Source organism: Pelodiscus sinensis, chromosome 3 (genome assembly GCF_049634645.1).
Source record: "Pelodiscus sinensis isolate JC-2024 chromosome 3, ASM4963464v1, whole genome shotgun sequence".
NCBI classification, from domain to species: Eukaryota; Metazoa; Chordata; order Testudines; family Trionychidae; genus Pelodiscus; species Pelodiscus sinensis.
This window is the reverse complement of record NC_134713.1, coordinates 4,047,189-4,061,060: the sequence shown is the minus strand read 5'-3', so window position 1 is coordinate 4,061,060 and position 13,872 is coordinate 4,047,189. Positions and strand designations below refer to the sequence as shown.

General features: G+C 42.7%; 1 protein-coding gene across 4 annotated transcripts in view; it reads left to right on the top strand.

The window, feature by feature from the left end:
• The window catches only part of MSRA (methionine sulfoxide reductase A), a 419,965-nt gene that overhangs the window by 158,014 nt on the left and 248,079 nt on the right, over positions 1-13,872 (top strand). For 3 of the 4 annotated variants that reach the window (XM_075923251.1, XM_075923250.1, XM_075923253.1), the window contains exon 2: positions 2,983-3,051. The exons of the other annotated variant lie outside the window; for it this stretch is intronic. In XM_075923251.1, coding sequence (XP_075779366.1) covers positions 2,983-3,051 — 69 coding nt within the window. The remainder of the gene's footprint in view (positions 1-2,982; positions 3,052-13,872) is intronic. 4 annotated transcript variants of the gene reach the window in all.

Here is a 13,872-nt window from a genome sequence, read left to right as displayed (position 1 = left end):
GATCCTCCAGCATGTGACTTTTCCACAGAGGCACTGAGCGATATTCTGGCACACTCCGGAGTCTAACCTGTACTAGTGCAGTTAGTATGAGGAGACACAAAGACCCTCCATTGTTAAGTCTGAAGCTATTTTCTTATGTAATAACCCCAGGTCTTCTCACACCCTTCCCTCTCTGCAATAAGAGTTCTTGTCTTATATATTGTCAGCCACTACCTTTATTACCCTTACTTGGAGCTCACTCCTCCAACGCCTTCTAGTATGTAACTCTCTCTCTGTCCTCACAGCCGGGCTTTTAATTTTCCTAGATGATAACACATTCTCTCTTTTTTTGCCTTCAACTCCCTGAAGGGAGGTTCCAAAGAGAACAGAGAAAGGCTGTTCTCAGTAGTGACGGATGGTAGAACAAGGAACAGTGGTCTCAAGTTACAGCAGGAGAGGTCTAGGTTGGATATTAGGAAATACTGTTTCCCTAGGAGGGTGATGAAGCAATGGAATGGGTTCCCTAGGGAGGTGGTGGAATCTCCATCCCTAGAGGTGTTTAAGTCTCGGCTTGACAAAGCCCTGTCTGGGTTGATTGAGTTGGGTTTGGTCCTGTCTTGGGCAGGGGGCTGGACTTGATGACCTCCTGAGGTCTCTTCCAGCTCTATGATTCTGTGATTCTTTTTTTTACTTTCTTCATCTGCATCTGAGGAAGTGAGCTGTAGCTCAGAGAAGCTTTTGCCCTAATAAATCCGTTAGTCTTTAAAGGGCCACCACATGCCTTGCTGTTTTTGCTGCAACAGACTAACATGGCGACCTCTCAAACTCATAGTTTGCCTCAATCCAGTTGGAGATCACCGTGACTTTTCCCCCCTCCATATGTCTGTGAATATTTGACCCAGGCTGGGATTACTTCTGCAATACACCTGACTGCTAATGGAAGATGTTCATATGAGAGAATTCCTAAAACAATACAATACACCTGTTCAACCTGGTTTGCTCACAGTAGGTTGTACACTATGTATAAAGGGTAATAATCAATATGGGTATGTCTACACTACCACTCTAGTTCGAACTAGGGTGGTTAATGTAGGCATCCGAAGTTGTAAATGAAGCCTGGGATTTAAATATCCCGGGCTTCATTTGCATCTTGCCGGGCGCCGCCATTTTTAAATGCCCGTTAGTGCGGACTCCGTGCCCGCGGCTACATGCGGCATGGAGTAGGTAGTTTGGATTAGGCTCGCTATTCCGAACTACTGTTACTCCTCGTGGAATGAGGTGTATGGGTAATCTCTAAAGTAGATGTATTAACAGGAGTGTTGTGAGCAGTACATAAGAAGTAATTCTTCCCCTAAATTGGAGTAGTCTGTTCAGTGCTGGGCACCACACTTCAGGAAAGATGCGGAGAAATTGGAGAAGGGCCAGAGAAAAGCGACAAAAATGATTAAAGATCTAGAAAACATGAGCTAGGAGGGAAGACTGAAAGCAGGGGCGGCCCGTGAGCCTAGGCGAGCTAGGCAGTTGCCTAGGGCGCCGCTGCCCCGGGTGCCCGATGATGATGTCATAGCCATTGATGGCCGTGCAGGCAGGGACGGCGATTGTGCCACACCGCCTAGGGCGCCAGCTGCTGCAGCCGGCCTCGGGCCGCTGCTGACTGAAAGAATTGGGTTTGTTTAGTTTGGAAAAGAGAAGATTGAGAGGGGGCATGAGAGCAGCTTTCATGAACACGATAGAAGCTTTCAGGGGTATTACAAGGAGGAGGGAGAAAGATTATTCTCCTTAACGTCTGATGATAGGACATGAAGTAAAATTTTACAAGGCAGGATCAGGCTGGACCATAGGAAAAACTTCTTGACTGTCAGGGTGGTTAAACACTGGAATAAATTGCATGGGGAGATTGTGGAATCTCAATCACTGGAGATATTTAAGAGTAAGTTAGATAAACATCTATCAGGGATGATCTAGAAGATGGTATTTGGTCTTGCCATGAGTACACAGGACTGGACTTGATGACCTCTCATGCTCTCTTCCAGTCTAGGATTCTGTGGCTATTGCGTATTATTGAAGTGATCTTTATTGAATTAATGTGACATTAGGACATGAAGTGTGAATTTTTAATTTAGATTACTGATTGGGAATATGGAAAAAAGTCAAAATTCACACGTCAAAAAGCTTGTCATCCTGCTGTGGTTCTCAAACTGGGGTCTGCGGACCTTTGAGGATCTATGAGAGTACTCCAAGGAGTCTGCAAATCATGTCCCATGTCACCAGCCCCACTGATCAGCTTCTCCCTCTCCCTTCCTCCCAGTTCCAACTGCATGCTGCGGACTAGCTGTTCAGGAGACAGTGGAGCAGGGAGGAGGCTAAAAGAGGTGGTGAATAGGAGGGGCTGGGGGAGAGATGGGCTCTTGGGGGAATGGGGACAGGGGCTTGGGCTCAGCAGGGGTTGATCACTCCTAGGGAAAATGAGAAGCCCACTTAGGGGTCCGTAAAAATTTGTAAATCCATATAGGGCTCTTTGGGTTGCTAAAGTTTGAGAACCGCTGCAATACAGGCTTACTATTTCCTGTTCCTCTGGACAGGACACTTTTCCTCTTTTAAAAATGCTTCACTTGTAACTGACTGATGATGATTCATGTTTATACAATGCTCACGCTGTGTCCCTTTAGAAATAGATAAGTTGCCCTAAATATAAAAGCCAAGTGAAACTCCGGTTTGTCCATGGGAACTGTGGGGTTTAGAACCTCTGGGAAAACAGCTCCTTCTTATCTAAAATCACAGACATCGCTGAGGTTGTACAGGCTTTCTTCTCGGCTAGCAGTCAGTGCTGAGAGGTGAATTGATATATATTTTTGACATACAGATGAGTGAGCAAAACTTAATGTGCACCTGTGCCATAGCTATTAACCAGTCAGATTTCAGGCTTCCCTAGAGCCATTTTGAAAAGCATATTTGTGTTTCCATAGCGATTTGATATTCTACTATATTTTTCTTGTCTTCTAGCTAAACACCACGTCAATGGAAACAGAACAGTGGAACCTTTCCCAGAGGGAACGGAGATGGTTTTATTTGGTAAGATACCGTGTCTAAAAGAGAAACACTAAACTGTATTGAGCAAAAGCATCCCAAACGTCTTCATTTCAACCACACTCCTTACGGGTTCTCTAGCTCAGCGATGGGCAACCAAGGCTAGCGAATAAACCATGTGAGTGGCACTCCTTTGTTTCAGTGGACTGCATAATCTAGCGGTGGGCTGCCTGAGACCCATGGCCCACGGGGGTTCCACGTGCAGCTCGTGCACCCCCTCTCTGCCCCTCTCCCCCACATCTATCTCTGGCACTGGAGCCCCACACTTACTATTCCTCCCCCTTCCTCCCAGCACTTCTGGAACAGCTCGGAGCTGCTGATTCGTGCTTCTTTCCTGCTCCTCACCCTCCCTCCCAGACTCTGGATGCTGTGAACAGCTGATTTGCAGCATTCAAGCTACCTAATCACCATTTCATCTTTTCTCAAGAACGAGGGAGGAACATTCTGGTTGCCTGGAGGATAGTCTGCTAACTTTCCTGGATGCCTTATGTTAACAGAGAGTTTGGTACTGTTACCATGTAGAAGTGGTAATGCTTTACTTGAAAGTTCTGCAGACTCAAGTGGCTATAGTTTGTATTGTGTGAAAAGTAAAGGGTTAATCCTCTCATGGATGGTTTTACAGTTGCCAGTTAAATACAAAAGCTAGATTAACCCTGTCTTTCTCTGAAGGTCAGCTTAACTGCTGCATCCTGCCTATCACAGTTTTGTTAGAGACAGACCTTTGTACTTTTACTTCCAGGTTTTTTGAGGGCACCATGAATGCCTTTCCTAACACTAGAAATCTTTCCCTGGGTTGGGGCTTGAGTCAAGTGGTAACCTTGCACTCAAGCTTTCTTAAAATACTTCTGTACCAAAACAGCATTCTTAATAGCTACTACCTGCAGTAGGCGGGTTACTGAGCTCAGCGCTTTACGTTTAGAGTGGGCAGGCCATAAAGAGAAGTCATTGTGAGATCTTGCTTCAGCTTTACAAGAGCTACTGCTACAGATGAAAACTGGAGACTTACTCCTGTGACAAAGGCTTGTGCTATTATCTGGCCAGGACTCAACCAGTCAGAAAATCTTACAGATTATTTTTTTCACCTATGGGAAAAGGTGTAAAGGGGAACCTGTTAGTGAAAAGACTTTCCCCTAAAACTAAGAGGTGTAGTGAGCATTACTCATAGTTTCTAAGGCCAGAAGAATCATAGGGCTGGAAGAGACCTCAAGAGGTCATTAAGTCCAGCAGGACCAATCCCAACTAAATCAACCCAGCCAGGGCTTTGTCAAGCTGAGACTTAAAAACCTCTAAGGATGGAGATTCCACCACCTCCCTAGGGAATCCATTCCAGTGCTTTACCACCCTCCTAGTGAAATAGTTTTTCCTAATATCTGACCTAGACCTAGAAGAAGACATTGTGATCCATTAGTCTGACCTCCTGCACTATAGAACCTCACCTACCCAAGTACGCCTACAGCCCCTGATTGAGTTATTGAAGTCCTCAAATCTTGATTTCAAACCTTAAATTACAGAGAATTGATCATTTATTCTAGTTCAAGCCAGCAAGTGACTCATGCCCCATGCTGCTGAGGAAGTTGAAAATTCCCCATTGTCTTTGCCAGTCTGACCCAGTGGAAAATTCCTGCCTGATGCCAAATATGGCAATCGGGTAGACCCCAAATACATGGGTAAGACTGATCAGCAAGACACCTTAGAAAATAATTTTCTATAGTGACACAGAGCACTCCCTACCCACCATCCCATTTCTGGCCACTGGAAATATTGGCTAATAGTAGTTGCTGATGGAACATGTACCATTACAGGCAACCTCATCATCCCCTCCATAAATGTATCATGTTCAGCCTTAAAACAAGTTAGGGTTTTTTTTTTTGCTCACAGAACTCCCCTCAGAAGGCAGATATAGAATTTCTCATCTGATGGTTAAACTTTTGTCCAATTTCAAATTTAAACTTACGGTGGCCTTAAACTTATTTATAGCACATTTGATCTTGTGCCAGTGTAACCCACACACCTTCTGGCTGTGGTGCACTGTCCCATCTAGTGGCACGGAGACCACTTACGGAAAGAAGAACAAGTCTGCTGTACAGCCGTAGCTAAGAGCCAGCTGACTTTTCACTCATGCGGCAGAGGCTCATAAACTAAGCGCCAAAGGTTCCAGATTTGATTCCGCCCACAGATGACTGGGATCTGTCAGTGTTACAACAACGTTGGCCTTTACTGTAAATAATGCCCCTTCCTCCCTGGTGTTTGTTTTGATGTATTTATAGAGAGAAATACCTTCCCTCAGCCTTCAATTTTTTAGTCTAAAGAAGTCAATCTCATTGTGCCTCCTCTCATAAGGCAAGTTCAGCATTCCTCTTCTCACCTTGGTAGCTCTTCTCTGCATCTGTTCTTGTCTGAACAAACCTTTCTTAAACATGGGAGACCAGAATTGCAGACAACCTTACAGATGAGGTCTCACCAGCCCCTTGTGCAATGGTAATAACACTTCTCTATCTCTACTGCGCATATGTTGCCTGATGCATACAAGGATTTCATTGGCCTTTACCACAGAATTTTGGTGTCTCATAGTCCTATTTGAGCAACCAGTATACAGACGTCTTTTTCCTCCTCTGTTGCTTCCAACTGATATTTCCCCAGCCTTTAGTAAAACTTTCTATTAGTCCAGTTTTCAAAGTTGTCTCAAATCTTCTTGTAGCTTGTGTATATTGGCAGTACTTCCCAACTTTGTGTCCTCCACAGATTTTATTAGCACACCCCACTTTTTGTGCCAAGATCATTACAAAAAAATTAAATACAATTTAATTTCCAAAGACTAGTCTTTGAGGAAATCAGTACTAACCTCCCCCAGCCTGACAGTTCATTGTGATCTGTTGTAGTTTCCCTTTTAATCAGTTCCATATCCACCTTCTGATGCTTGTATTTACTCCTATCTTTTCCAATGTAACTAATATCCCATGTGGATCTGTATCAAATGCTTTACTGAAATCCAGGTGAATTGGATCAATTGATTTTTCCAGAGAAAGAAAATGCAGAATCTTCTCAAAGAAAGATCAGGTTGCACCGGCATGATTTTCCTTTTGTAACACCATGTTGTATTTTATCACAATTATTGCTTACCTCTTTATCCTTAACTGCTCTTTTATAATACTGTATGTTCTAATCATTGTTACGTTTTAGCTCTAAAACCAGTAATACTTGGCTTAAAAACTCGTCACTGGCTTACTTTGCTATTATATGTCAGATTGTAGAGATTTTCAAAGCAGCAACATGGAGTTCTATTCTTCCTTTTGATAAGCATTATTTATTGGACTCGGCTCACTTTGGCAAGGTCCATTTTTGCCTAGAATCTTCACCCATCATCCTATGTTGGAGACAGTGCTTGCTAATCTGCCAGTTATGAAAATTCACAGAAAACCTTGAAAACAGAAAGAGGAGTTATAGAGTAGTAATTATTGCTCTCGTATCTTGCTTACGGCCCTCCTGCTACTACATCCCAGAATATTTGCTCTTTTTTTTCAGTGAATTACGCTGTTGACTCATTTAGCTTGTGGTGCACTATAATTTAGTTTAGAGAGCCATTAGGCCTTTTTCCCTTCTACAGTGTCTTTAGAGATTTCAACCAGAAAGTGCATTGTCTCAACGACTTGACTACCTGCATCCTGCTTCCAAGACATTTTAACACAAGACTTCAAAGAGAAACCTCTGAACTGTCATTCATGCTTAAATTTGACACTTTACGACTGGGGCTTAACAAAGATGCTAATTATCTTACTCATTACAAAGATAGCTTCCCCAATTATCACTTCTAATATCGTTAGCTCACAGACATTAACCTTCCCCCCTCATTCCCCTTCTGTTCTGAAATTTGATTTGTCCTTTTTATGTGTTCACTTTTTTTGATTGTATCCCTTTGGTATATATGGTCATGCCAATTTTCTTCCACAATTTGATCTGAGGAAGCGGGTCTGGACCACAAAAGTTCATCACCTAATAAACCATCTTGTTAGTCTTTAAAGTGCTGCATAGTCCTGTGTTTTGTTTCAGCTACCCCAGACTAACACGGCTACATCTCTATTACTATTTTAGAGATTAGCTTCCTCCTTCCAGGTCTACAGAGAAACGAGTGTCCATTTTTATAGTGTCTTATCAATATATGACAGTTTGACTGTTTAGCTGCTTTACAAATCTGCTCAGCGAGGGCACTTCCTTCACCCGCCCAAGATGTTGAAGGAGATCTGGTGAGGCATGTATTAATGCCTTCTGGAGGGATGTACCCTCTGGCTCTCTATGCTTCCAAAATATGCTTTTTGAAACATCTGGCAATTTTACTTCAGATATTTCTTCTAAAATTTGGGTCACAGCACATGCACCTGGTACAGTATTCTGAAGTTTTATGATCTCTTCAGATACAGATTTAAATGTCTTCTGACATATAACAGTATGGCTAAGCTTTTTATTTTGCTTTGGATGTGGAGAGTAAAATGCTAGAAAGCATTTTTTCTACAGAACATACAAAATAAATCTTATAGGTGAACTGTAGTTCTTGGAACTTCATTTTCTGGATGAAAAATCCATAATACATCATTAATAGAGCTTTCACTAGTTATGTTCACCTGATTGCAGTGATGGTCACCAGGAATGCTACTGTCTTGATCAAAAAGTACAGCAAAAACTCACTGATCCTCAGTAAGAGGTTAGAAAGTTGTGGTGAAGCTATGGCATTTGGCATCAGAGAGCTATGACACAGGTCATATGGAAGGAACAATCAGTTTCACACATACAGAATGGGAAGCGACTGTCTAGGAAGGAGTACGGCAGAAAGGGATCTAGGGGTTATCGTGGACCACAAGCTGAATATGACTCAGCAGTGTGATGCTGTTGCGAAAAAAGCAAATATGATTCTGGGATGCATTAACAGGTGTTGTGAGCAAGACATGAGAAGTCATTCTTCCGCTATGCTCTGTGCTGGTTAGGCCTCAGTTGGAGTATTGTGTCCAGTTTTGGGCACCACATTTCAAGAAAGATGTGGAGAAATTGGAGAGGGTCCAGAAAAGAGCAACAAGAATGATGAAAGGTCTAGAGAACATGACCTATGAAGGAAGGCTGAAAGAACTGGGTTTGTTTAGTTTAGGAAAGAGAAGACTGAGGGGGGACATGATAGCCGTTTTCAGATATCTACAAGGGTGTCATAAGGAAGAGGGAGAAAACTTGTTCATCTTGGCCTCTGAGGATAGAACAAGAAGCAATGGGCTTAAACTGCAGCAAGGGAGGTTTAGGTTGGACATTAGGAAAAGTTCCTAACTGTCAGGGTGGTTAAACACTGGAATAAATTGCACAGGGAGGTTGTAGAATCCCCATCTCTGGAGATATTTAAGAGCAGGTTAGATAAATGTCTATCAGGGATGGTCTAGACAGTATTTGGTCCTGCCATGAGGGCAGGGGACTGGACTCGATGACTTCTCGAGGTCCCTTCTAGTCTTAGTATTCTATGATTCTATGACATTAGCTCCGTATGCTACCCAATATAATGCAATGCCCTGAAACTTTTCTCTTCGGCAGGTGGCGTTTGTCGCCATTTTGTTTTTGCTCTAGCTGTGTCTACACTGATGTAACTGGGGCAAAAAGTGGTATAGCTCTAACCGTGGAAGCAATGGTACAAGAGATAGAGTAGATATGGGCTAGGCATTGTCAGGGAGGTCCTATGTTCTATGTTATATAGGATTTGAGAATAAATTATCTCAGTGGTCCCTTCTGGCCTTATCATTTAAGTCTTAATTTTTACCACTATGCCAGAACACAAGTGATAGATACTGTATGCACTTTTTACATCCCATAATATATTGCTAGAAATGAATAAAAAGACAGTGATGATTAACTTTTAAAATTACACAGAAAGAATCTCAACCTTCTTAAGCAAATCTCTTGAACATAACATTCTGCGTGGAAAGTCTGGCTATAGCAGATGTTTGAATTAAGGGAGAATTAGGAAGAGCACACTCTTTCCTTGTTAACATGACATAATGAGTTTAGAAGCTATTCTTGCTATTCTAGCTCTGGATCTTGTTACATGTGCTTTGCTGGCTCAAGGCTTTTTATTTGTAATTTTTAAACTATACTTGTATCCTCTTTCTGATTTGGGATCCTAACATACTTTTCAAAATGTTTGTACCTGTTTAAAAATGGTCTTTTCAGATATTTTTGTTAAAAATAGGCCCGTTTGTAAAGATATCCCTCCCCTTCACACACACACTGAGGCAAGATGTTCCAATCATTGAAAACTTTTATTGCCTGATAAACAGGAAAATTGCTTGGATAGCAACTTAATGGATGAGTTCTGATCTACCATGCGTGACGCCTTGGTTTGATTCCTAGCGTTTCATTTGCTTGACCAGCAGGAGCTGGGAACACTTCTCCATCTCACTTCAAGTGTCATAATGATTTCATTATATGAGTCCGTGATAACTCCTGTGAGATTGTGTGCGGTAACTATGAGCCTACTGTGTGTCACCATGCTAGGTGTTCTTTGATTGGTTGATGCAAGATGGGGCAACAGGTCACTAGTTGGTTGGCATTAATGCATTTGCCCCTAGTGTGTCACATTTGAAATCTAGACCCCCACTGTGGTAAAAATAAGGAAGCATTTATTTATTGTAATGAACAGCAGGTATACCATGTCATACAGCTGGGCCATGGTAAATAGAGTAACTGCTTTAAGTAACTGTTGAATTGGAACAACCAGAGGACAGCTTCATCTCTCTTAACTGTGGTGTTCTGTCATAATGAGAAGACCTCCAGGAATAATTACAGCCCACACACACTCTCTAAGTCATCAGAAATGAGAGCTATTTAAGGACCTATATTACAGAAGTTGGGAAAAGGATTATCTTTTGCATCTCCATGTAGACTTGACAACTCATAATATTATTTTACTAGTAAATATAAATATATTTGAGTACATGGAATATTTACTGAAAGCAGGTTATACTTCAAAAATCATGTTTATTCAGACAATTCCATTTAGATATAATTAATAAAGAGGTTGCATCTAATAGTTAGTGTTCTTCAGGAGTTGCCTCTGTGCATTTGCAGTTGTATGCTTTTGCACTTTTAAGTCAAGCTAAGGAACTATATGACAAAGACACATCCACTAGGGAAGTAGAAGATTGTGGTTATGCCAGATGACATCATTGGTTCTGTCTATAGAAGGTAGTCAGTCCATCCCTACCTCTGATAATCTCAATTCCTACTTCCCAGACCACAGGGTCCTAAAATACAAAGAACTCCAAGGCTTCAAGAAGGCAGGTGCGTATTAGGAAGATGTTGCTCCAGCTCTCAAGTAATTCTTCTCTTCCACTATGCACTGATTAGGCCCCAACTGGCGTATTGTGCCTAATTCTGGGCACCACATTTTAGGAAAGATGTGGACAAACTGGAGAAGGTCCAGAGAAGAGTAAAACAATAAAATATGACCTGTGAGAAAACACTGAAAGTATTGGGTTTGTTTATTCTGGAAAAGAGAAGACTGAGAGGAGACATAATAACAGCTTTCAAGAACTTAAAAGTTTATTATAAGGAGGCTGGAGAAAAATTCTTCTCCTTATCCTCTGATAATGGGACAAGAAGCAATGGCCTTAGACTGCAGCAAGGGAGGTTTGGGTTGGACATTAGGAAAAACTTCCTCAGTGCCAGGGTGGTTAAACATTGGAATACATTGCCTAGGGAGGCTGTGGAATGTCCATCACTGGAGATATATACGATATATAAGAGCAGGTTAGACAAACACCTGTTAGGGATGGTTTAAATGGTGCCTGGTCCTGCCATGAGTGCAGGGGACTGGACTTGATAACCTCTTGAGGTCCTTTCCAGTTCTGATTCTATGATTTCATACTATTCCCTTAATGGCATGTTGATTAAAGAGAGATATGATTTCCATATCTTTTCTCTGTTCTTCCAGTCGTGATCTCTTAGCCAAACGTTCAGATGAGGAAGTAATAGGGCCATCCATTCATAGAGTTCAAGGCCAGGAGGGACTACCAGATCATCAAGTAAGACCTCCTGTGTATCACAAGCCACCAACACCACTCAGCCCCTCCTGCTAAACCCATCAGCTGAAATCAGACTAAAATGTTGCGGCTCTTAGGAGACTAGACTATTATATGTCATAGGCAGAGAACAGAAAGGGCTGAGATGCACCAAGGAATGAGACGTACTTGGCAAGTGACCCATACCCATGTGATTCAGAAGAAGGCAAAACCCCCATAAGGTCACTGCCAATCTGATCTCAAGGAACATTCCTGACTCTCCATATGGTGATCAGATAGACAATGAGCACATGAGCAGCCAGCCAAGCACTTGAAAGAGAGACGGCAACGTTAGTATCCTGTCCTGTCCTGTTCAATGATTCATCTTCAGCCATCAAAGGAAGAGAGGAAAAGGAAAAAATAAACAGTAAACACTCAGAGGGGTGGACATGAAATCCCTTCTGGCGCCCGCAGGTGATTAGCTTACAACCCTGGAGCATGAGCTTTTAGAAACATGACCTATAAACTGGAAGTGAGCTGAAGGAGGCAGGGATCTGCAGCCCTAACAACACAAGTGACCCCATCATGCAGTTGCATTCACAGTTTTGTTCAGCTCTCTCTCTGAATTAAGTTTTTGCCCCCTCAACTCCTATTGGCTATTACCGAACCTCATCCCCTTCATGCTTAGTCACAGTCTTTTAACTTTCTGCCTAAATTTGTTAAGGGTAGAAATTAGTGGCCATACCATGACTGAAAAATGTCAGGAGATCTTACCTTCCTAATGCTTTGTAAGGCGCTTTTACCTAGTAGTGTGTAGAATTTTGCAAGGTTAAATTCAAGTTCAGAATGTAGTGAGTCAGTGGTTTTCATGTAAATATGCTTGCAATTTTGGAAGTAGTGTAACAAGTCTGTGGCCACATAAGAAAATTGTGGTTGTAACTAAGCTGCACAGCATGTAATTTGGAATTTGATCATGAAGGAGGTGTGGAGAAAGGAGGAGTTACAGGTATAATTTTTTATAATTATACACATGCCAGTTTGATGGCATGGTGTTACCCTGAAAGCAAAGAAGACTGTAACAGGAAAACCGCAGGAAACAAAGCAATCACGAAAATAAGGTACTATCACAAGATATACCCTGGGTCTTCGGGGAAACTATTAAGTGGGAAATGACCCCAGTTCTGACACCATCTAATCTAGCAAGACCTCTCAGACCTTAACCTACCATCCTCTTTGATCCTAAAACACTAAAGACGCTGGCCTAAAGAAAAAGGTGGAGGCATTGAGTCTGGTGTCAGTAGCAGCCTCAATGGAGTCTAAGATACACCTGTGTCACATACTCTGTGAAACAGCTTATAAAAGCTGGCAAGGAGAGATGAAAGGGCAGGTAAGGTGAAATGTGTATAGGCCTCTTTTTTGTTTTATACCTTTGCTCTCTGTGTGCTGTGTACCTTTGGGTGAAGTAAAAATAAGGCTTTGTTTTGAGGATGCTGTTTCTATGTCTCTGCAAACTTTCCGGGAGAGGTTCATGGAGAAAAAGGGCTTGGAGGTGCAAACCTACGTGGGCCTGTCAAGTTAACATGGTTGAGATGAGGGAGGTGGGGTGGACCCGCAGTCCAGTGATCCAGTCTGTGTCAGATCCTAGTAACTCCCCCCTGCTGGCCACTGCAGCAATGCTGTGTGCTCTGGATTCCCTGGGGTGTATGTAGCTTCTGGATCCAGCTTGGCCCCCTCCCCCGAATGTCAAAACCTGCTGTCTGATTTGGGTGCAGCACTACCCTTCAGACTCCCCTGAACCTGAACACGTCCCTCCCCCAGATTTCCAGCTCAAAGGTGTGAAGTGTCTGGTTCACAGTTTAACACTCTTGGGGCAATATGGTAGTTCTGAATGTTTAACATGTGCTGGTGGAAAGGCTTTGCACCAGTCCTAGCACATTGCTATTTACGGAGCAGATAAAGTATAAGGGAGAAATGACCATCCAAAACAATAGAATCATAGAACGTTGGAACTGGAAGGGACCTCGAGAGGTCATTGAGTCCAGTCCCCTGCCCTCATGGCAGGACCCAGCACCATCTAGATCATCCCTGACAGGTGTCTGTCTAACCTGCTCTTAAATATCTCTAGAGATGGAGATTCCACAAATTCTCTGGGCAATTTATTCTGGTGTTTAACCACCCTGACAGGTAGTAAGTTTTTCCTAATGTCCAACCTAAACCTCCCTTGCTGCAGTTTAAGCCCATTGCTTCTTGTCCTGTCCTCAGAGGCCAAGGAGAACAATTTGTCTCCCTCTTCTTTATGACACCCTTTTAGATACCTGAAAACTGCTGTCTCTCGGTCTTCTCCTTTCCAAACTAAACAAGCCCAATTCTTTCAGTCTTCCCTCGTAGTTCATGTTCTCTAGACTAGTCAAACATCCTAAGTGTAATGTCCCTCGTTAGCTCAATCTGGGCACTCCTTGGTGGGATCATCTGTGTTTCAGCGGGCAGGCAGACTGCTTTACCCCCTTACCTGTGCTGCCGCTGGCACAGCCTCCCTCAACTTGACTGGGTGCAGTGAACTTTTGATTGGGAATCTCTTTATAGGATCTTGATTAGGTCACCTGTTGTTTTTGTTCTATCTTTTGTCAGGGTGCCTTTTCCCTTCTCCCAGCCCCACTGCCCTTCAGAGCACTTGGAGCAAACCTATTTGCTGGAGCAAACTTTTCCATCACGCAGTCATTTCATGGTATAGTTTCATGAAATCATCCACGATTTAGAAGTGGCATTGATAGACCTCCCAAAT